The 22,397-nt window shown below is 41.9% G+C and overlaps 3 protein-coding genes and 1 long non-coding RNA gene across 4 annotated transcripts; 3 read left to right on the forward strand and 1 right to left on the reverse strand.

The window, feature by feature from the left end:
• Window positions 1–314: 314 nt before the first annotated feature.
• Phae1 (Phaedra 1) lies at window positions 315–1,423 on the forward strand. The gene has a single exon (XM_017166575.3). The coding sequence runs from the start codon at window positions 502–504 to the stop codon at window positions 1,324–1,326; it is 825 nt and encodes a 274-aa protein (XP_017022064.1). The 5' UTR covers window positions 315–501; the 3' UTR covers window positions 1,327–1,423.
• An 882-nt stretch (window positions 1,424–2,305) lies between these two features.
• Window positions 2,306–3,192, forward strand: LOC108074507 (trypsin delta-like). Its single transcript, XM_017166585.2, has one exon. It carries the CDS (start codon window positions 2,331–2,333, stop codon window positions 3,147–3,149), a length of 819 nt encoding a protein of 272 aa, XP_017022074.1. The 5' UTR covers window positions 2,306–2,330; the 3' UTR covers window positions 3,150–3,192.
• A 2,118-nt stretch (window positions 3,193–5,310) lies between these two features.
• Window positions 5,311–22,397, forward strand: LOC108074595 (mucin-2). Its single transcript, XM_017166709.3, has 6 exons — window positions 5,311–5,528; window positions 17,130–17,686; window positions 17,991–18,326; window positions 18,383–18,463; window positions 18,531–21,014; window positions 21,115–22,397. The coding sequence occupies exons 2-6, from the start codon at window positions 17,596–17,598 to the stop codon at window positions 22,206–22,208; spliced, it is 4,086 nt and encodes a 1,361-aa protein (XP_017022198.1). The 5' UTR covers window positions 5,311–5,528; window positions 17,130–17,595; the 3' UTR covers window positions 22,209–22,397.
• LOC138927878 (uncharacterized) lies at window positions 9,654–10,424 on the reverse strand. The gene is made up of 2 exons (XR_011444318.1): window positions 10,307–10,424; window positions 9,654–10,236 (listed from the first exon to the last, which is right to left on the reverse strand). It is a non-coding gene; the product is annotated as an uncharacterized lncRNA (long non-coding RNA).

A 22,397-nucleotide genomic window follows, 5' to 3' on the forward strand; every position in this document is an offset into this window, starting at 1 on the left:
AATACAGTAAAATACCAGACAGTGGATACTGAAAGCAGTGATTTTTAAATATTTTTTATTATTATTAATTAAATAATTATTTTTCTTTAATTTGAATAATAAAGTAATATTTTGTATAGCAAATATACTGTATTTGTGTATGCGTAATAAAAAAAATCCCAGAATCAGTGATTGGTAAACAGTGATTTTTAAATATCAATCATTTTTACCAATTCAAAAAGCTCTCAGACGTTAATTGGCGCTTGAGATATTAACGTATTTATTTGCTCAGTCTATCTGGCCCAAGTGCTCCCGGTCCCACACAGCTTGTGGTATGAATATTCTGTAAGGCGTCACCTCTGGGACTTCACTTAATCTTAAATTATATTAAGCTGTTATCTGAAAAACACGGGCCTTAATTGAAACCCCTTATCTGCACCTCCGGCGCTGGCGAATTTTAGTATCGCGAATTAATTTAAACGGCGACCGATAAAGGCCGATGTAAACAGTTCCCCGAAAACTATGATTGCGAACGGACAGTCAACAAAGTCGCGCCCTCAGCCGCTGGCCAGCGTCCTTCTCCTGATCTTGGGCCTGTGCCAGGTGTCCGGAGTGGCCATCGACCAGCCAGAGGGTCGACTAGTGGGCGGCACGGCAGCGGCGGCCAACAGTGCTCCCTACGCGGTGTCTATGCAGTACAGCGGCACCCACTACTGTGCCGCCAGCATCCTGAATGCCAACTGGCTGGTCACGGCTGCCCATTGTCTGGCCAGTAGTGCTCAGGTGCTGGGAAGCACCCTGGTTGCGGGCAGTATCGCCGTGGCGGGAACAGCCAGCACCACGCAGAAGCGGAGCATTACTTACTTCGTGGTCAACGATCTGTACACGGGCGGAACCGTGCCCTACGACATCGGACTGATCTACACGCCCACCGCCTTCACGTGGACCGCTGCAGTGGCTCCGGTGACGCTTCCGTCGGCGGGAGTGGTCCCAACTGGCACCGCCAACCTCTATGGATGGGGCAGCACCAGCACCACAAACTCCGCCACCTATCCCACAACGCTGCAGGTGGCCACCAATGTGCCCATCATCAGTCTTTCGTCCTGCGAGGATGCCCTGGGCACCAAGGGCAGCGATGTCCACTCGACCAATTTGTGTACGGGTCCACTTACAGGTGGCGTCAGCATCTGCACCTCGGACTCGGGAGGTCCTTTGGTCCAAGGCAATGTCCTTATCGGCATCGTGTCCTGGGGAAAGTTACCCTGTGGTCAGGCCAATTCGCCGTCGGTCTATGTGCAGGTGTCCTCGTTTATTTCCTGGATATCGGCCAACCAAGTGGCGCCTTAACATCCTTTAAGGTTTTTTAATTCAATAAAGAAAGACGAATTTGTAACCTAGCTCTAATGGCTGTGGCTTATAAATGAGATCTTCGCAGGCATTGCAATTACTTTTTCGTAAAGTTGATAGTAATATTTATCTTATCACACAGAGTGGGGAAAGAGTGAGCATATGTACATCCATGTTTGACGGTACTCCACCTAAGTAGGGGTGACTGGGAATTTACTATAGGGTTCTTATCACAAAGTAGTGTATATTTTTAATTTCAAAATTAAATATGTATTTTTTAAATATATAAAAAAATTGTATTGATTGTAATCTAAAGATTTTAATTACTACAGGATCAAAGTCGCTTGATTATTTATCAAGCTTATTATCTTTCTTATTGTCCCTTTTTGTGATTAAAACTAAGACGTTTTTGTTACAAATGCTAAATGCATTTCTTGGAAAAATATCTTCTTATAATCTTATTAAATAAATAACGGTCTACTGCAGATAAATTCAAATAACAAGCAGCAGGCACGACGGAAGTCTTAAAATCAGTATTTTTCACCGAAGCTTTTCTGCACACAAAATGCGGGCACACAATTGCCCGCCAAAATAAATTTAAAACTAAAGCTATTTAATAATGTAAAGCTATTTAATAAATGTAAATTTAAACAGTACATTTATTTTAATATATGAGGTATAATTTGTATTATTATCTTATGTAGTAAAAGTCTTTCTTTTATACGAAATTCTCTCGTTATATTAAAAACTTGAAATATTGTGGCACTCAAGTCCAGCTTTGTTGACATAGAAGCCCCTCGAGAACAATGTAAGTTGTGTATGTATAAAAAGTCCCTAGTCTATCGTGGTCTAATCTATAATTCTATTAGGTGGCTATCTTTGTAAAACAAGCCTTTTAATTGGAAACCCTTATCTGCCCCTTTCGACTCCTCGTGATAAGTAGTATCGCGTTTTAATTTAAATAGCCGTCGATAAAGCCAAATGTAAACAGTTCTCCGAAAACTATGATCGCAAACGGACGACAAAAAATGTGGCGCCATCGCACCGTAGCCGGTGTTCTCCTCCTGCTGGCCGTTGTGGGACTGTGCCACGCGTCGGAATTGGAGCTCGATGGTCGCGTGGTGGGCGGAACAGCGGCGGCGGCCAACAGTGCTCCCTACATAGTGTCCCTGCAGTATGGCGGTACCCATTATTGCGCTGCCAGCATCCTGAATGCCAACTGGCTGATAACCGCTGCTCACTGCCTGGCCAACAGGAACCAGGTGCTGGGAAGCACCCTAGTGGCGGGCAGTATTGCCGTGGCTGGAACAGCCAGCACTACCCAAAAACGGAGCATCACACACTACGTGGTTAACGATCTGTACACAGGCGGAACTGTGCCCTACGACATCGGATTGATCTACACGCCTACCGCCTTCACATGGACTGCTGCAGTGGCTCCGGTGAAGCTGCCATCGGCCGGGGCCAAGCCAACTGGCAAGGCCACGCTCTACGGCTGGGGCAGCACCAGCAAAACCAACAGCCCCTCGTATCCCAAGACTCTGATGGTGGCCAAGGATATACCAATCATTAGTCTCGTCTCCTGTGCTGCGGCTCTGGGCTCCAAGGGCGTAGATGTCCACACCACGAATCTGTGCACTGGCCCCCTCAGCGGAGGTACCAGCTTCTGCACCTCAGACTCGGGAGGTCCTTTGGTCCAAGGCAATGTCCTCATCGGCATCGTGTCCTGGGGCAAGCTTCCCTGTGGTCAGCCCAATTCTCCTTCAGTCTACGTGGAGGTATCTGCGTTTAATTCCTGGATTGCTGCCAACCAAAAGATTTAATTTGAAATTTTTGTAAAATAAAATTTAAATGGAAGCAAGTGAATATTTGGTACATACTTAAACTATATTGGGTTTGTTGGTAAAGTGGAAGAGAACCTAAAAACCTTAAATCTAAATTACAGGCTTAAGCAGACGTCTTTCAACTTCCTATTCTCTTGTTTGGTTTTAGGCTCCTTCCCCGTTTAAACATACGTTCGAGTTGAAGTTGAGTTATAGCTCACTAACAGTTTCATTAAGAATAAAAATAGATTGGTAATAAAATGAAATATAAATCAGCAAAGTAGTTTCGTACAATAGATTAACTTTCCATTTTCTTGTGCCACAACCACAACTCAGTACTTGAGATGACTCTTGCTTTTACGTTCGGTTTGTTTTTGGTTTGGTTTTCAACACGTCCCGGCCACTCCTCCGTTTATCAATTAAACTGATCCGTGGCTGGTCTCGTTGGGAAGCTAATTGGTCAGCAAGTTGTTGGACACGATCGCAATCAGTTTATTGACACGACCAGAGAGCATAATTGAATGAACATATCAATTTCGCATTACAATCACACCACCAGAAAAGCTTATTAAGTGCCTTAAAATCATCGCAGAGGACGGGAAAGTCGGAGCTGGGGCCCAAACCGTTGGCCAGAACACGCCCGCAGCTAATCAGCCTCTAATGGCGATAAATATTTCATTCTATATTATTTTGTTTTTATTCGTCCAGTGCGACACGCCTCCTACAAGCTTGGCCAGGAGTCAAGACAAAGCGACGACTCAACGGGAACGAACAGGCGGAGAACAGGCTCCAGAGCAACAGGCCTCCTGAGCAGACCCGAAGACGGGACGGAACAGCGATCGAACAGACAGAATCTCCGACGCGATCGATGAAGACAAGGCTGATAAAGGCAGCAGAATTCGAGGACTAGAGATGGGACAGTGAGACCCTCCTCTCCCTTATATTTATAAAATATATTTAGGATTGTCTGATCAGAACCAAAGATGAAACAGCGACCAAGGCAAGGCCAGATCTCTTGACTTCCCTCCGCAATCTTCGTGTTATGAATCGAACAGATTTATGCAACCTGGCGAACAACATGGGCGGGTGCTCCTCCATCTCCACCAGAGGCCCAGCTTCTTTCTCCTTGCCAGCTCCCTCAATTGGAGTCTCCTTTTCTCCGCGCGCGAAAAGGTATGAGTCTGAGGAGGAGGAGGATACGACCGCGACATTTGGCTGCGCCATTATGAGTAATGGAGTAATGCCTGGAATTGTTTACTTGGGGGCTTTATTGGCATCTGCATTTGGCATTGGAATGAATATCTGTGCTTTATGTGCTTATGCCTTTTATATACCCACAACGGAGTAGTTTATTATATTTTTTTCTGATCTGCGCTTTGCGGTTGGGAAACTGGAAAGGATATCATAATTGGTCGGAAGATGAGCAGAATATTTAAATGAGCGGAAAATGGAAAAAGGATATGAGTTTTTTAAAAAGAATTCTTTATTTTAAAACGAATGTTAGTTAAATGTTGGCTAATACATAAATAAGCTAAAAATTATCATTTATTGATTATAAAATTAGACAATTTATTGGAAATTTATTTGAGAAGATTTGTACTTTATGTAGCTCTTTTCAAGTAATTATTTAAAACCAGATATCACCACTGAACCCTTATCCTTTCTTCAAACCTTACACAATCTTCTGGACAAATCTTAAGCGAAATCTAATTTTTAATTGGCCAACAAACAGCGTACAAGCGACATTTCATGCTTATCAGCGGTGTAACCAGTAATTAATCTCCCTTTGGCCGAGAAAGAGTTTCTCTCTTAGCTGATTCTTCTCCCTTAAGAGAATCGAATCTCTTTCGCCGCAGCAAGAATCTTTCGAGAGCTTAGACAGAATTCCGTGCACTCAAAGAAAAAGATCTGAATTCTTTTGGAATTGAATGTAATACTAAAATATTTATTTTTATTCACAAACTTGCTTGGATCTAGAAATGATTGCTTTTCCATCTTTATTGAATGAAGGTTGTATATTTTAAATTCAAATAATTTCTACCATACTTTTCTCTTGGTGTATGCAGACAACTTTCTTTCGACGGCTTTTCTTAAAAGCAACTCGAACTTGTTGTTGAGCCTCAGTTCGGAATCAGCACGCGACGCGCTCAGAACGAGAAACGGAGAAAAGTGTAGCGACTTGAATGAAATCAGAAAAAATAAAAAAGACTCTTCTTCGAAGACTCTTCTGTGGTTAAGGATGATCGAACCCTCGAGTGGCGGTGGAGTGCAAGCATAAGCAAACAAGAAAGAATAATAGTAATATTTTTGTTATGGTGCCCCTCAATTGAGAACTCAAGGGAAAAAAGTGGATATAAGTAAAAACCTAGCATAGGACAGGTAAGCATCAGACTATGGAAGTCCCTTGAGGAATTCAATTTTATCAAGAAATTTAGCACTATTTCTCTAGATTTCTTGTTCCCTTAGAGTTATTCAAAAATAGTTACATACGTTCTTGAAGATTCCTATTTCTCAGCATAGACTACAGCTATGTGAGCCCGCGAGAAAATCTTTAGGAATGCAATGCTGACTCGGTTCTTGCGGTTCTTTTGCACCTACATGCCTTCCCCCTTTTTTTTTATCCACACTTTGGGCATGCTAAAATTTAATAAGTGTTTTCCTCAAACCGTTTTTCCTGTCGCCTCTTTTTCACGCTTTTTTTTTTGTACGTACACATGTAGCCGTAGCTGTTCTTGTTGTTCAATTCTTTGATGCATTGCCAAAGCAGAGGGGGACGCGGAGCAAAATATGCAGTTGGCAAAGTCGACTTCTCCAACTTGGCAAATTCTTGCGGCACATTTCATTCATCTCTTTCGCTCTCCCTCTGGCAAAAGCCTCATGGTTTTTGTTCTTCCCAACGTGTGTCGTGTTGTGTTAACGGTATTGTTTACATTAGTAATAGAACCCACCGAGTTGGTGGCCAGATAAATAAGTAATAGACAGACACAGGCAGAGCCGAAAGTCCATGCTTGGGTGCACTCGTTCTTGAGCCAAAAGACACAGAGACGGAGACAAAGACAGTTACGGAGATGGCGACGGGAGTCGGAAGCCAAATCAAAGGCAAACAAAAGACTCAGGCAACGAACTTGCCCGAGGCAATGATTCCTGTATGTGTTAATCTCGGGTGTAATGACTGCGGCAAAAGACAATCAACAATTTAATTCAATTCTTGGATGATACTCATAATTAGAGCAGCGTTTTATATATCATAAATATCTGGATTAGTGGGTATTATAGTTACTCGAGTGTATTAAATATTTTGATTGTTTAAAGTCTAAGTTATAATCTTGAAATAAATTCTTCAGGACTTTAATTAGTTTAGGAAACCTCATAAACTTGGAAATATTGTAATTTTAATTTAAAACCTATTCAACCTTTATTTTGCGAAAATAAGGATCTTTCCAATAATATACATTCTTAACAAACATTGTTTATTTTATAGCTTTATTTGTTTTTTACTTTAAATAAAGGCAATATAGTTATTTTTAAGTTTGAAAATCCCTATAAGTTTACTTTTATATGAAAGCCTTGGTGAGTTTGCAGAAATTCCCAATTGTCATTCTTTACAACCTGATTTTTCCCTTCTCAAACCATAAATAAATTCCCAACTGTACAATGCTAATCAAATGATTTAAATTCTCGGCGAAATTCTCTATGCAAATTAAATAATGCTTACCGACTTGCGCAGACCAATTAAATCCATAGTCGTCGACAGTAGAAAAAAAGAAGCTGGCGTACAAAATTGCTTATTTATTAGTCGAAAAAGAGAGGAAAACCTCTGGAAACGGCATGCTAATGATGTAAACTAACCATTTAACTGTTAAAATGCCAGCAGCAGATGCTGAAAACCTAGAGAAAAAAGTCTCATCAGTGCGAGGTTCGTTGGGGGCAATGGGAGGTGGCGAGGGCCGGGGAAGATGAGCTCGAAGACGAAGACGACAAAACTTAGGCGACTTCCTAAGACTAATCAAAGCCGTTACAATGGTCGCAACGGCCGCAAAAAACGCACTCTGGCTTGGTGAAAAAGATGGGGATAGCAGAAGGGAAAGAGATCGACAGTTTCAAGGGAGAGAATCTAGGTTGCAGTGTCTTTAAATACACTTAAAACCTAATAATTATTTTGATATTTATATATTATTAAATATAAATATAGTTTTGGAGTCTTGTATTAGATAAATGTTATTTATATGTATTTAGTAATTTTTAGAGCGTAGAAAAAATATAACATATACATTTTTAATAATGTGGATCCAAAGATACCTACAACTTTTGTGTAATAACATAGTTTTCATCCACATATGTGTATAGTTTTCATTCTTATAATACCATTTTTATTTTCTGTGTAAAAATGTTCACAGTAATCTTTGGTGCTGCGTCACATGTTGTTGTTATTTTTTTGTTCAAGAAATTACCGTTCCGTGTTGACAAAACACAAGAAGAAACAGGGAACTGACTTAAGGTTCAGCTTGTAGCTCGTAGCTCTCAGCTCGGGATCTTGAAGCTTGGAACTGGGAGTTTGGAGCTCAGCTTCTGTGTGATTACAGTACCCGCTCCTAATGATCATCATTAGATAGCCAAGGGTTTTTTCTTTTCATACAGCTGCTGCTGCTGCCGATTCTTCAGCCCCTTCTTCCAGCCTCTTCTTAGAGCCAACTTGACGTGACGACATGCAATTGCAGAAGCCAGAATTGAAGATGATGAAGGTGAAAAAGGCAGAAGCAGGTAGAACAACACCAATAATATTTGATAATGCAAAGCGGAAGCTATAAAACTCGAGTGTGCGACGACGACATTTTACGTTAGAACGTCCATTATCCATTACAGCGACCCCAAAGAGAATTTGCTAATTGCCAGCAATTGAAAATGTAAGAGGAGGAATTACGGTAAGACAAAGGAAGTCCACAAGCTTAAGACCAAAGACGGGAAGAAAGCTTCATTAGGCAGGGTTTAAGTGATCAACGAAGTTGGGAGTACCCTGGACAGCGATAACATTACTAAAATATCATATAATAAAATGGAGTGAATGCTCATGTGACCCAGTTTATGCTTTGCCATATAAGCCACTTTTTTTCATCTCAATAAACTTAACCTCTTATTACACAAAACTCTTCACAGAACTAATCGAGAAAGATCTTTAAAATGGCTTATGTGATTTTTGTTGGTATTTGATTTTTAAATTAAGATGCTAATTTTGTATAACCCAACTTTGGTTATCTTATAAAAAAAGAAAGTTAAGATCATTCCAAAGATGGTTGTTTCTAAGAAAAGCTTGTAAAGCTAATCAACTTGGCAGCAAAAGAGAAACAATTTATTAAGATTGAAAACGTGCCAATAAAAATCTACTAAAAACTAATCTTAATTTCCAGTACATAACTGATAAAACTTAAACAACATTAAAGGTTTACTTAAACATAAAAATGTAAGAAATAATGCCAGAATCCGATCTCAAATGAATTTACTGGCTGCCCTTTGGTCATCTTTTGACGCCTCACTGCACTCAGTCATAATCTTTAAAAGCAAGGCGTGGCTTATATCCGATTATCAACGCCAGAAGCCGAGCTTCACCCGTCATCTCAAGGTCGCAGGAGGTATTGGGTATCGGGTATCGAGTATCTGGTATCTAAGTTCGCCTTTCAAGTGCAGCGCTTAGGCCCGGCCCACAGTTAGCGGAGCCGTATTAGCAACATCTGATATGCCGAATACCGCTCCGGCACTTAAGGAGAGAGCCCCCCAAGTGAACAGTCTTGGACCGAACAACAAAAGATAGCCCGCACGTAATCTGATATATTGAAAACGGTGAGGCAACCAGCCAGCTGAAAAGGAGTGCTCGTATAAATAAGCGGCGAAAAAACAAGCCAACTGAAACCACTATCATCTGAGGCTGGCCATATGAGGAGAGTCTCTTTCTTTTGGCGCTCACTATCCCGAGCAGCATCAGAACAATGCACGGGAAAGAAAAATTATGTTTGAAAAAAATTACAAATATATAATTTTTAATAGAACATAAGGACTCTAGACAATGGCTCTAAATTTTAATATTACTTCTTTAAAAATCTCAAATGCATTATTTTTTTATGTGTTGCTGCTGGAAATTACTGGAAGTTCCAACCGAGTGCACAAAAAGCGGTCAAGGAGGACAAAAAACAGTCATAAAGAATGTGACATTTAGTTAGAGATAAAACAGCGTGATATTGGGCTTCTAGAAGGTCTTAGAATTTACTCTTACTTTACTAAAAAATAAATTCAAGATTTTTAATGGGAAGACATCCATAAACTATAAACAAAACTCTTTAAAAGAAAATTGAAATAAATTAATTTTTAAAAACGTAACTCAAAAGGCAAATGATTTGTTTGTACTACTGCTTGCATTGAGTCACGTTTGTATGAAGCTATGAATTTTCCTTTTAGCTTCTGTAAGAACCTTTTCCCAAACGCATTCCCGGCTTACTGGCCAAAAGAATGAGGAATTTTAAAACCCATTTATTCTCTGTTAATTAACCCAAGGCTCCTTACGGAGCAGAGTTGAAGATAAAACATTTTATGGCTTTCTTCGGGGGCTCTTTCCACCTGTGCAATGCGCCCTGCCTCCTCAGTCACTCTATCACTGTTGCCCAGCGTTGGTCCAAACTCGGGCCTCGGGTTATTTATCAGAACCGTCAGCAGGCCATAAATTCCGACTTTTGTCACTACCATTTATGGCCTAAAGAGGTAACCAATAAAACATACAAATTCGGCTGGCGCAATGCGTTATATAAGCGCGTTGTCTGCATCGGATCTAACGGTGCTTGGGTCTGAGTTCTTTGTGGGTTCTCTGTGGATTTTCTTTGGGTCTCGTCTCTTTTGGGTTCCTTGGCTTGTTTACAAGACACCTTGACAAATGTGCCCGGAAAGAGGAAAACATTCGAGACAGCAAAAACAACACACTGGCCAGAAATTTGCATGGCAACTGAAATGGAAATGGGTGGAGTGGCCGGTGAGGAAAACAAAACAGCGATCAGGTCCCGGGTCCCAGATCCACTGCACTTTTATGGTGCATTGTCTTACAGCGCTAGAAAGCAAAATAAAAAAAAAGAAAAGAAAGGAATCACCAATTGTATCAAAAGTCAGAACAAGTTTACCACAAACTCGGCCCCAGCTCGGTCGTTGGCTTTGGCCTAGAGATGAGAGTGTATGAGGGAATTATGAACAAAGTTCTTGAATGGACAAATTTAAGGAAAATATAGTCATAAATTCCTGGACACTGATTTATATATATGAAATTTGTACAAAAACAAACCTTTGACAAATAAATTGTACTAGAGTTCCTTCACTAATTTCAACATATTTATAGTATAGTTTTTAATATAAAAATTTTTCTGTAAATATCATTTTAAGGTAGGTTACTGCCTTACAATTGCCCCATCTCTAGCTAGAAAGATCTCGGAATTTGCCCCAGGAGTCGCATCATCATTAAGTTGTGGGAAAAGTAATGCGAGTCAAAGGCGCACGTTCCGTCTGCCGCATGATTTATGCATTATAAATATATAAAGTCTGTATTAATCGCAGCCTGTCATGTTGACAATTTTATTATGCCGTTCAGCCCGAATCACGAACCGATCATTTTGGCTCCAATAAACCAGTACCAGTACCAGTACAAGAACGAGGACGGGGCGGCGGCGACATCAATTTGCCAGCAAGTACTTAAGGGTATTAAGAACTTTCAGTTCAATGCGATTGGCTGTCCCATTGTTTGGCGCATTTTCGGTGTGGGTTCTTTTGCTGATGGTTTCTGGCATTTTGTGAAAGGTGCCAGCTATGGCTGGACGACACAGAAACCTTTCCCAGTTCTTGGGCATTTATGTGTTTACCAGTTTCCCCGATCGTGCAGTTTGTTCTAATTTCATTAGAGTGAAGCAGGAGATGTCCGTAGACGACCTGGCTTGACTTTCACCCAAACCACGCTAAGTTATCGGTTTGGTTTTGCGGACTGAAGGTTTTGGGTTCTGGACTTTCCTAATTAACAAGCTTAACTATTACTTCATTCAGCTGACCATAAGAAATTCAATTAAAGTTTATTACTAATGGTGTAAACGAGGCAAGTGAACGTGCCACCCCATTGGGTTTGCGGAAAAAGATGAATCTAGGTGGAGATGAAGGTATGCAGACTTGGTGGCTAAGGTAGTGAGCTGAGGGCTTAGGCTTAGATAATGTTGAGATTAACATATTTTTAATAAAAGACTTTGTTAAGTTAATGAAATATAGCCAACTAATAAAGGTTAATAGCCTGAATGCAGCTTAATATTGTTTTCAATCCAAATAAAACCACCAAAAACATTTTAAAATTATTTTTTGTACTTTTGTAATATTTTTTATTATAAATAATATGTTTAAATGTTATTTTGCCAACTTTAACCATCACTAATTCCATTGTCGATCCTAAAACCCTTTTCTGGCTAACCACAGGACCTGCATATATAATCCCAATTTCCAGGAATCTTTAATTTACATGACATCTCCACCTCTCCCGGCCAAGTCAAGAACATGGTCATGTGCAGGAGCTGGCACCAAGAGCATTTGGTCTTCATTCCGCGAGAACGCGACACTGACACCTCTTCCCATGCCCAATCCCGTTTCCCCATTTCCACTCCCAATCCGAATCCCATTCCCATTCGAGGCTTGTTCTGCCTTTTCATTTAACAACTTCCGCTTGGCAAAAGCGAGCAAAACACGGAGCCGGGCTGCCTGCGATCTGTGCAATCGCTGATGATGAGGTGCATAAACGACGCCCATTTATTGAGCCCTCGCGGCATTAATAACTCCGGACGAGAAGCGTGGATCAAGAGGCAAGAAAGAGGAGGGAGGGGAGGGGTTGAAGCTGCCTCTAGATCGTTGATCGCATGCCCGGAATGGGGTAAGGACGGCGGAGAAGGGAACTGGTGGCTCAAGGGGCTAGGTCGAACATGTTTGACGTCCACTAAATGACAGGCATTTGTCTGCAGCCCAAGAGAGAGAGGTTGATGCTTACACTGGGCGAAAAAGAAATAATATTTAGATTTGAATCCAATCTTAAGAACTTTATAAAATAAATACATGAGGAAAATTTTTTTTTTTTATAAGAAAATATGTTATTCTGTTTCATGGAGAAGTGATAAATTACCAGTCAATATTAGTACCTCAATTTTTTCCAAGCTTGTTTCTAAGAAGTAAGAAGTTTCTTTCAAATTGTTTGTTTACATGCTTTAGTTAGCTCTACAATATTATTTTCGGTGTACTGCCACTAGAAGCAGTCACATCAATAGAGTTGGACATGAAAATTGTTCAAACTTCTTCGCTGTTCTGTGCTTTTCTTCTGGTACTTGCTGTGTGTTCGCAGCATATTTAATGAGCCACACATGCTGATGGCTCTGACAGTCTGTAAGTCAGGTTTTTTTCTACACTTTTTTTTTTTAGTTTTCAGTCTCTTGTTTTTGTGGCAGAGGAGTAGTTTGGCATGTGCTTTATGTTGGAATTATTTCAATGGCTCCAAGTATTGTCAAATTTATTTTCTTGTTGCGAAGCTCAAGTTGAAGCGTGTTGGCATTTCTTCAATTAAGATGACACCAATTTCACTCTATGATGGTAGCCGAGAACACGAGTTAATATGCAAAAAGATATGGTTATTAAAAGCATTACGAATGGTTATAAGAAAGTCAAGACAATAAGAATAACACTAGAGTGCAAGAGAAAATAAGAAATTAAAGTGATTTACGAATTAATGTTTCCTGTTGTTTGGAATTTTTAGTGCCTGAATTTTTACATAACAAACATGTGATATAAAAAAGTATAATATTGATTTCCTCACTAGCAGTAGGCATTTAAAATGCTTATCTGTGATATAATTTTCTTTCTGGTGTTTATGCTTTACTTAGTTTTAATATAGACTATATATGTTTTTTTTAATTTAAAATAATTTATATTAATTCCATAAATTTATCTTACACAGGAATCAGACCTCTTTTATATGCTGACTAGTGTTAGTCATGCTCACGTTTCAATCCTCAATGATCGCTTATTGACTTCGCACTGACTTCGATTTCTATTCGTGTTCCGTGTTCTAAGACAATTTGCAAAAGTGAAAATAGGCCCAGATCTCGATCTCAATCTCGGGGCTCTCTTTCTCTTTCAATCCGAACTGCTCTGTTTGGAGCTCGGCTATAGCTGCCGCCCATTGTTATTAGATTTTCTTTCAGCTGCCTGAGCGATATTTACATAATCTTAAGTGCTAGTTGTGCCTGCACCGATCGGTGCCCGGTGAAAGTTGTTACAAATTATAAGTTAGAATGCGCCCAAAAAATATGCCCAGTAGTCACATAGCGAAGACAGAAGACAAAGGCCGAAGCCTGCCGCAAAATCTTGCACTCGCCTTTCACAAATCAACGTCCAAATATGGAGGGAGTGCTTCCCCTGGAAAAGAGCCAGATAAATAAATCTGTCAGTGGGGCGTTGCTACTGTGTCAAATAGTCGGACGACGGGCCGGCAGAGTGTATCTATCGGATACGAATGCTCCATACCCAATACCGAATCCCCAATACCCGAAACCCAATTTTATTGTGGCCAAATCGATGTCACGGCTACAGTTCGACTTTGGAGCTCAAATAGAATTTATTGTCAGTCAAGTGGCTTTGTGCCGATTCGGGACAGTCGAACTAGTTAATTGGGTTGATTTCTTCAGATGAACATGTGGGTCTTTGATTTTACTGAATGAAGCTGTATAGTAAAACTGAAAAAGTTGAAAAACTTGAGCTTAGTTTTATATCAAATGTGTGATTAAAATTAAGACATTTTATTATACAAAAGTATATAAACACACAAAATTGTACAACACTTACTATAATCCTAAATTATAAATATATTTAGCTGGAAAGAGTAAACGTTTTTTGGAAGTTTATTCTTTTCAGGGTTTCCTTTTAATAATTATTTATTAATATTTACTTATTGAAATCTTTTATTAACAAATAAAGCTCAGATCGCTCAAAGTTTCAATGATATTTTATAGCTTAGCTTTAAACCTCCAATGGAGAAATTCTGAAAATCTGACAACAGGTCATGGATCACTTTTAGTTTTGCCATTTACAGTTCTCTCTTTTTTTGTAAACACATTCTTGCGGATTCATCTAAAACCGAAACTATTGTCCAAACTCTTCCTCCAACTGGGTTAATGAAACCGAAACCCTAAAAACTTTTAATTTCTTTGAGACCCAATAATCTAGGTTGATGAGATCAAGCCAAGTGACTCTGCGTTGCGATTAACTAATCGAGCAATCCGGCAACTTTTAATCTCAACACTTTCGCTCCAGCTCCCGGGGGCAGTTAGCCACAAATGACTTGATTAATTTCGCGCAGTGTATGGCAAAGCCAAAAAAAAAAAAAAATTAGAAGTATAAATAAAGTTGTCTGGGCGTAATTGCTTGGCCCCATTATGTGGAGTTCTTGTGTTGTCTCTGCTCTTGGACACCTGAGTGGCATTTGCTCCCACAGCCTCGCTTTCTTTCGGGCCACGGTTTGCTTTGGTTTTGTCTCTGGCATTGTAATTACAGTAATTTATTTATGAGTCGACCGGGCTTACACACGTTCTGGATCTGGAGAAAGATACTATATCTACACACTCGCATTCTCGAGTGCGTGGCCAGCAGCCGGAGTTCCTCTGGCGAAAATTATGGCATTATATATGCTTATTCTGGCCCCAGCGGCCCAGATGCAAATCGCTTTCTGGAAAATCCATAATTAAGCCGTGGATTTTTCCCCCAACAACCACTGCAATTTTTGGCCCTCTAATGCCAGGGCTGTTCTAAGCCTGCATTTTCACGGCCAAATACACAAGGCTGGCATGCAAATGAGCGTCTAAGGGGCCTTCAATTAAAAACACTGCCAGCGAACCAAACCACAACGACATTTAAAGTCAACTGCAGCTGATTTATTGTGTGAAACCGAAATTCGGTCTTCGGTTTAATTTTGTGACTTCTGCTTTCTTCGTGTCGCGCGTGAAAGTTTCTCCAGCATAGATCTTCTGCGGCTCTTGACATTCAGATAATGACTTGATTAAAAGTTGTCATGAGAACCAACTGCGACCAAATTGTGCAAGGCCAGAAGAGGCGACAGCCCGGCCAGACCCGTCCATTCCAGTATGCAAAAGAGAGCTCCAATTAAGCGAGGAAGCTTGGAGCAATCAGGCTTGACTTTGGGGTCTTCGGGCTATGTAATAGCTACAGCAAGTACATTATTACATATTTTAAGTTGATAGTTGAACATGAAGTTTTTAATTAAAGATTTATGTACAGGTTTTAATTTTAATTGGGAGCAATTATTTTGTAAGTTCTTACATTATTTATTGATTTTATTCTTTTAGTTAAGACTTCTATTTTTTCGCACAAAAGACTCTTAATTTTCTTCCATTTTAATTTCCTCTCCACCAAGTTTTTTAGTTATGAAAAATTCTCTAATGTTTTCCTGCATTTTTAATTAAATTTCCATTTTAAGGAGAGTATCACAACTTGTATTTTCTTAGAACCAGAATATTTTCCAGTTTTTTTTTTTCACTCAAGAGTTTGCTTTTACATTTGCATGCCAGTAAGTTTTCGCTGCTAATCACGTTCTTAATGAAAGTGGCGGCAGTGGCCAGCTCAGAGTTGTCCGGAGTTGGCCAACAATGTTGTTTGTTGTCAGTTGTTAGTTGGTTGTGGTTAGTTGGCTTTGGCCCGTTGGACCGGGGAGGATTCTTGGCCAGAATGTGTCTTGCAGACTCGGCGGTTTCTGCGCTGGCAATGACCGCCATTCGCCTGGCTCTTTATTTGATTTTCATGTTTGTTTGGCTGTTTTCCAGTGGTTGCGTTTTGCGTTTGCGTGCTACTCGCGTCTGGCTCTGTGGATTGTTTTTGTTTTTCGAGGAGTGCGAAGTGGATTCTTGGAGGCAGAACATTTCCCCGGCCAGACCAGTTCTCTCCTTAGATTTTGATTAATATTATTTATGACTAGCTGGGTGTCGCTGTGCTGGTCTATTGGCTCTCCATTTGTGTATTTATTGATGGATTTTGACAGCACTTGCGTTTGGCACATTTCCGTGTGAGAATTGATGCCAAGCTCTTGAAAATACTATTCTAATGGGAATAACAAAAGGCCGTTAAGTTGTGTAAAATTATTAAGGAGATAAAAGAAAAAAGATTAGGAAAATATCAAAAGATTTGTTTCTTAGGTATTCGTGTGGGTAAAATTTAAAAGGGAATAGCTTGAAAAAGAAAGCGTAGGGTTTTTTAAATTTACATTTTCCTTGATCTCACTTTTTAGGTAGTTTTCGGTTGCTAATCTTTTAATCTTGTATAGTTTCCATTAAGTTAATCCAGTTAAAAGACTGATTAATGAAGTAGATTATTTTTCTCAAATATGATCTTTTAATCAGTCAAATGAAATGAAAATGAGGTGAATAGAAACACATATCAGAGGTTTATTAATACTTAGGTATGTTATTATTATTCTCCATATTGCAGATTATTATAAATATTTTTCTTATAGTGTATTTAGAATAGAAAGAATTTCTTTTAAAAATGGTTTAGGTTGTAGGTATTAACATAGTAATTTTTAACATAAATATTTTTGTACATGAAATAAAATGTATTCTTCAATTAAAATTACAAATATTTTACCTTTCAAGTCAGTAATATCATTTAAACTCTGTTTTTCTGTTTTGCCTTACTGGTAATTAACACAAAAATTGTGTCAATAGAGGCTTATTTCGTTGAATTTCTGGTGTCTTACCCAATCTTTGGCAATCTTTCATGTATTTCCTAGTACTCATGCCCCTGGTAGAGCTTATTCAAATGAAGTTGTTCACGCAGGCAACCTGTTGCATAGTTTCGTCGACATTATTCAACATTGTAAGACTAATGACTGACACGTACCCCCTCTCCTCTCCCCGTCTCTCTTTTCAGCCATATATGGTTCATTAAAAGTGTGGCAGAACTTTGGCACTGGCGATAAACAACGAGCAACGAACGACGACCTGTGGAAATGTGCGGGTAATTTCGAGCTTGGCTTAATTTGGTCTGTGCCGGTGTGGGCATGCGCAGAGCAGTGGTAGAGCCACCATTACCACCTGTACCATTACGAGTACCATTACCACTGTGCCCCCAACCCATTCGCCACTGTCATTCGAAAGTTGCCGCCGCGTGACACACATTCTACGCATTAGCGCTGCACTCTAGCTCTGGATACTGGATAGTGGATACTGGACACTAAATACTAGATACTGAGCACTGGACACGACGCTGCTGCTGCTGCTGCCAGACTGCCAGTCGAGTAGGAGCATCTGCTGGACAGGAGGAGGGCCCGACTCCGCTGCATTATTCATGCTCTTCGGCGGCATCGAAGCAAACGACGCAACGGGAACGAACGAAGATGACGCTGCGCTTAGTCAGCATATTCGCCGCGGCATTATTCCTCCTATTTTGGCCGGCACAGCTGGATGCATTTATCACGTCGAACACAGGTGAGTTCGCTACGGATTCTGGGCTCTAAGGTACAAAAAACGCATAGCGGCTAATGTCTGTGAGATGTGTGGCATTGGGTGAAAAGCAAACTCAAAGGTTTTTGGCCCTGTGCCGGAAAAATAGCGGGAAAATTGGAAATTTATAAACTGAGTGGGACTCTACAAGGCTTAGATATCATAACAAAAAGCAGAACAAGAAAAATAAATAGATTATAGCTTTATTTAAGGTAATGAGAACAAATTTGTTATAAATAAATAAATAATATTATGTAACATATCAATATTACCTCTTATTTATATACAGGCTGTCACCACAATGGCACTTGGTTCGCTGACAAGTCGGTGGTGCCCAGCATGGAGAAGTGTCTCAACTGTCAGTGCAACCGAAAGACTCTTGTGTGCCGCCTAAAAGTGTGCCCCGAGATGCCCATGCCTCCACCTAGGGGATGTGTGGTGGTCCAAAAAAAGAGCACCTGCTGTCCATATCTGTCCTGCGCTCGCTTAGATGCCTTTTATAAGATCCCCACCAAGCGACGCATCATTGCCTACTTGGATCACTATGAGCGGGAGTCCATAGATCGCGTGGTCAACGATAATATGTTGCAGAGGCGTTCGGATGACTCCGACACCGATCTGTTTGGTGAGTTTAGAGAATCTATCTGATGGAGGATATTTCATGAAGTTTATTCCCTGCAGTTTGTGTGAAGAATGGAACTGTCTACAAGTCGGGCTCAGCCATGTCGTCCTCCAATTTGTGCAGTTACTGTTACTGCATAGGTAACTAAAGATATTCTTCCCAAGAATTATAATTTTATTTTAAGAAAACCCAAAATCTCATTTCCAGGCGGTACCGAGAAATGCGTAAAGCCCAAATGCATGCTACCTGTAGAGGGCTGCAAGCCAATCTTTGTAGACTCCACCTGCTGCCCGGTTCGCTATGATTGCAGCAGCAAGACTTCAGGCAAATCCTCGCAGGAGGTGCGCTACAGAAAGACCTCGAACAAGCATTTCCAGCGCATGTCGCAGCGTTTGCAGCGCAATCGAGGCTGCACTGTGGGCACCCAGTTCTACGCTGAGGGTCAGAAGATGCGCTCAGATGTGGACAGACCTTGTGACATCTGCTTCTGTATCCGTGGAACGCGTCGCTGCGCCCCCAAGAAGTGCTCGCCGGCGCTGAAGAACTGTATTCCGGTGGTCCCCAAGGGTCAGTGCTGTCCCTCGAGTTACGACTGCGGCAGTCAGAGGGACTATCGCAGATCGCACAATTCCCGGCAGTTTAACCTGTACAACATGCTTTTTGGCAAAGACGAACCGGAAGTCCAGGAGACGGGCATTATACCCCAAAACTCCATGGCCGAAAGGTATCCGCACGATCGCCATCCTACCAGAGCTCCGCAGGGCAATCCCTTGGAGGCCAGCAGTGAGAAGAGCATTTTAGACACACTGCGCGAAGGCCTTGAGTTCATTGATGGAAATAACAATAAGATGCTGGCCAACAATCTGGATCTAGTGGGAATTAGGACCACACAAGCCCCTCCTCTAATGAGAACCGAACCCAATGAGGAGGGTACCAGCAGCACCACAGCCCTCAGCTTTCTGGATCTCCTCTTAGGTCCCAGCACGGAAAATGTGGTGCTGCCAGAAGAGGTTAGGCAGCCGGAGTCCACGACGGTTAAGAACACCCTCTCCTGGATGGATATACTCCTGGGACCAGATGACGAGGAAATGAATCCCGCTACCGAGGCCTACACAGAACCCAGCTCTACGCATAATCAATCCGAGGAAGTAAAGACCTCAACGAATAGTATAAAGAGGATAGCGGAGGACTTTGAAGAGCAGTTTGATAATGGAGAAATGGCAGCAGGTGAACTTCCAGCAGAGGCTCAGCAAATAAGCATGGCCAACTCCGGAATTTGGCCGAAACCAGTTACCGAAGCTGTACTTCCTCCAGCGAAAGAAGAGCCAAGTCTATTCAATGCCCTGATAGATGGACTATCGGGTATACTTAAAGAGCCTCTTAATCAGACATCCACGAGTACTACTAGCACCACCACCTCGACGGAGAAGCCACTGAAGACAAATGTGTTTGCTCCACCCATGTTCCGTCCGCTGCCAAGTGGCAAGCCAACTCACACGCGAATCAACTCGAAGCTGGCTAATCTCACAGTGACACCGCCAATGTTGGTGGTGACCAGCAAATATGGTCAGCATCAGCCGGTGACCCACAGAACGGCGGAAAACAGGGTTAATTTAACTACTACTACAGAAAAGCCCACTAGTACCACTCAGCGAATATCGATGGAAACTACGACGATGAAAACCACACCAAAGCCTTCTTCTACGGCAAAACCCAAGCTAAAAACCACTAGGAAAACTATAACGACGCCAAAACCCACAACTTCACAACCGACAACTCAAAAACCCACTACTCTAAGGCCCACAACTAAGAAACCAGTAACTACAAAGCCTACAACTCAGAAACCAAAAACACCAAGACCTTTAACAACAACTACGCCACCAAAAACCACATCGCCAACGCTTTCAACAACTCCTTCACCAACTTCATCAACAACTCCGTCAACACCCTCATCGACAACCCATTCAACAACCTCTTCAACAATCTCAACAACACCCAAGCCAATTTCAACACCGCAACCTACAATTCGAACCACTGGCAAACCGAAATTCAAACCCAAGATCAAACCCTATACTACAAGCACTCCCAAACCCTTGGTTATAAAAACGAACCCCAGTATTTTGGAAGCCGAACCCCTAGAGGACTCCAGTGGCGGAGAACCCACATTGCCACCGAGTCTACCGAATCTAAAGATAATACCCTTTCTGCCAACCGATGCCGTGGAAACTGTTCCCAAGGACAGCTATCCCAGTAACTTTTATCAGCAGAAGGTAGCCTCTGATAAAATGGATGTGGTTGGGTACGATACCATGGATGATTCGGTGGCTTTATACACACAATCTCAGCCTGATCAGGCTGCCTACAAGTACAAGTTCAATGTTGAAGTTCCGGCCGTGCAGCCCGCTCCCGAGCCAGTGGTTCATCTCGGTGGGAAATACGAGGGCAGTGCCGCTTACGTAAAGTTCGATTTTGAAAGACCGGTGGTGCCGCCTCAACACAATGGATTTTCGCCGCCCACCGAAACGGAGGGTGGATTTATGCCCAAGGAACCTCTGGTCATCGATGGGGAAGTTCTCCAGGAACATGTCACCTCAAGTGGAATCAATGGTCCATTGGATAGCTTCCATGTCACGCAGCACATAATCGATATTACAACATCGGGGACGCAAGATAACGATACTGCTTCAATAGGTAAGGCTTTGATAACATTTTTTTCATGCTTTACCCCTTTAATTCTTTTAATTTTTCCTTAAAAATGTCCCGTTGCTTTGTTTTTTTTTTTTTTTTGCAGAAATCACCACACCCGATCCTTTTAAGGATGTCATCCACACAGAGCCGTCGCCCAATCTCGATGAATTAATCGTTGACAAAGCGAACAAGCAACCGGCGATTGAAGAGCATATTGAAACTGTCACTTTCAGTGTTAGCAACTCCACATCCACTTCATCCTCCTCTACATCCTTTAGCTCCCCAACCAGCATCAGCACCGCAGCAACAACGACAACATCAACGGAAAAGGAAACCCCATTGATAGATAAATATGAAATCAATAAATTAGATAAGCTCTTGGATGAGCTGCTCGGATTGAAGTTGCCCCAAGGAGATGTGGTGAGCAGCACAGTGCCGCCATTTAAGCAAATGCCAAAGGCAACGGCAGCAACAGCAACGGCAGCAACACCAACATCCACAACTTCTGTGACTGGCACACCAGCAACAGCAATAGCAGGAGCAGCAACGGCAACCGCAGGTCGGCCAACGGGGACAACACGTGCTCCGGGCTTAAAAAAGGGCGGCAATAAAACGAAAAACAAACAGACCGCTGGCAATAGACGCAAGGTCCAGAGTGCCACGCGTCGCCAGAGCACTCCAGCACCCACCAGAGCCCCGCCGGCAACAGCCAGGACTCCCTCTACTCCTCCTCCTCTTCCAACTGCCCCGGCACCGGCCACATCAACCACAACAGCAACGAGAAGCACTACTCTGCATCCATTTTTGAACTCGCCATTCGACAAATTGCCCTTCATGGATGCCAGCTACGAGGTGAGACCGCACAGATTGCCGCCGATGGGGCAGGAGCAGCAGTTGCAGTCGCATGAGCAGCCAACGCAGCAATTCCACCATTACCAGCATGCAACGAGACCGCCGACAACTGCTGCTCCGCCGGCTAAATCCGCGGAAGAGGAGGCGCCGCTTTCAGAGCGGATGGGTGCACCGGGATTCCCGGCTATGGACGGGGGGGATCCCCTGGGTCAGCTGAAATTGGCCGGATGCAACATTTACGGACGCATGTACCGCGTGGGTCGGATTATCGTGGAATTATCCAGCCAGTGCCTGGAATGCAAATGCACCGAGGTGGGCGTCAAGTGCGGCCCATTAGACTGTTAATTTAGACATTTCCCCTCAAATAATCGAAATCATCCCCCCAATGAGAGTGTGTGTATAGGGTTAAGTGTCAGCTCTTAATGGTAGTTTGTAGTCCGTACGCTAATCCGTAGTTGTAACTAACTAAGGGGTAGAGATTAGGCCTGCCTTAGACAGTAAGTTGTATTATAGAAATATTTACAATGATTCGAT

The sequence above is a fragment of the Drosophila kikkawai genome, chromosome 2L (genome assembly GCF_030179895.1).
Source record: "Drosophila kikkawai strain 14028-0561.14 chromosome 2L, DkikHiC1v2, whole genome shotgun sequence".
Classification (NCBI taxonomy): Eukaryota; Metazoa; Arthropoda; class Insecta; order Diptera; family Drosophilidae; genus Drosophila; species Drosophila kikkawai.

What these genes read in the sequence shown, in the direction of transcription:
- Phae1 (XM_017166575.3), top strand. Translation starts at nt 502, where the DNA reads ATGATTGCGAACGGACAGTCAACAAAGTCGCGCCCTCAGCCGCTGGCC.
- LOC108074507 (XM_017166585.2), top strand. Translation starts at nt 2,331, where the DNA reads ATGATCGCAAACGGACGACAAAAAATGTGGCGCCATCGCACCGTAGCC.
- LOC108074595 (XM_017166709.3), top strand. Translation starts at nt 17,596, where the DNA reads ATGACGCTGCGCTTAGTCAGCATATTCGCCGCGGCATTATTCCTCCTA. An exon ending in CTCCGACACCGATCTGTTTG is followed by an intron (nt 18,327 to 18,382) that starts GTGAGTTTAGAG and finishes TATTCCCTGCAG; the next exon opens with TTTGTGTGAAGAATGGAACT. An exon ending in CAGTTACTGTTACTGCATAG is followed by an intron (nt 18,464 to 18,530) that starts GTAACTAAAGAT and finishes TCTCATTTCCAG; the next exon opens with GCGGTACCGAGAAATGCGTA.